At 37.5% G+C, this 1,115-nt stretch overlaps 1 protein-coding gene across 1 annotated transcript; it reads right to left on the reverse strand.

Annotated features, from left to right (window-relative positions):
• Nucleotides 1-997, reverse strand: LOC117319407. The gene is made up of 2 exons (XM_033874219.1): nucleotides 773-997; nucleotides 1-380 (listed from the first exon to the last, which is right to left on the reverse strand). Exons 1-2 carry the CDS (start codon nucleotides 974-976, stop codon nucleotides 162-164), a joined length of 423 nt encoding a protein of 140 aa, XP_033730110.1. The 5' UTR covers nucleotides 977-997; the 3' UTR covers nucleotides 1-161.
• Between the last annotated feature and the right edge of the window lie 118 nt (nucleotides 998-1,115).

Below are 1,115 nucleotides of genomic sequence, written 5' to 3' on the forward strand. Positions count from 1 at the left end.
CGACCTGAATTATTGTGTAACAACAAACCCTGTCTTCGAAGATTTCTTTGTGAAGTGACCTAGATTTGCAGATTGATACAATTCGATTACTTTTACTAAATAAAAACACATTATTTAACAACCAGTGCATTCATTATTGACTAAAATGAATGTTTTCCTTTTCATTGTCGTTCTTTGAGTATACACTGACTCCCAGGCGTAGTATATTTGGAATTACTGACCTCCCTGTATACAAACGGTTCTGTCGTATTGTCATGGACCGTGTTCTGTAAGGTTATTACTCGGAACTGGTCTGGCGTTGTTGAGGAGTCCCTGTCTAAAGAACTGAAATATCCATTGGAAGCGTAACCATCGTCTGTTGCGTTCGGGTGGGCACGGGGCTTCAATGAATATAGATAAACAATTAACTACAAATAGTTCAAACCTCTCTATCAACTTTTACTATCATAAACTCCGTTAAAAATGGGGGATAATAATTGTAGCATTGTTACATTGAGGTTTTTCGTTTAACAGATAGAAACGTATGTACACATGAAGAGATAGATATGATATGTATCATTATATCATTTATAAAAGGCATACCAATAAAATTTAATATAAGTATACCTTCTGTTGAAGAAATAGATAGCATCAGACAACATCTGCATTTCATTGATCTGCGTTACATTGATTAAGAGGTATTCTGTCTAAAACATGTTCGTCGTCGATCTAGTTGACAACGGAATGATGTTACATATTCAAGGAAGTAGTTATCGAATAGTTGAATTCCTACACTTTTTGTGAGATGAAAGACTTGCTCTCCTTTTCCTTTCGCAAGCGGTGCCCATGTTCCGTGAATACCACACGTAGGTGATGTGTGAGCGGTTGGAAGTCTGACCGGCTGGAATAGCAGGGTGTCGGATGACGTGTTGCCGTCCACTGAACTATTGAGTGTGAGAAGGTCGGTGTTGTAACCAGTAGAATCCTCACTATACATACCGCTCTTGATTGATGACAATCTAACCTGCATACAAAATATTAACAAGTGATATTCTGGCAATGCTGTGAAATACATACCATTTGAAGAAACATTTTGGGGGGTAAATTATCTGTTAATTATGATTGCTGGTGCAGAA

Source organism: Pecten maximus, unplaced genomic scaffold (genome assembly GCF_902652985.1).
Source record: "Pecten maximus unplaced genomic scaffold, xPecMax1.1, whole genome shotgun sequence".
Classification (NCBI taxonomy): Eukaryota; Metazoa; Mollusca; class Bivalvia; order Pectinida; family Pectinidae; genus Pecten; species Pecten maximus.

Coding starts and splice junctions, on each gene's coding strand:
- LOC117319407 (XM_033874219.1), bottom strand. CDS start 976: ATGTATAGTGAGGATTCTACTGGTTACAACACCGACCTTCTCACACTC. Junction 381..772: donor TCTTTCATCTCACAAAAAGT/GTAGGAATTCAA, acceptor TATTCATTGAAG/CCCCGTGCCCACCCGAACGC.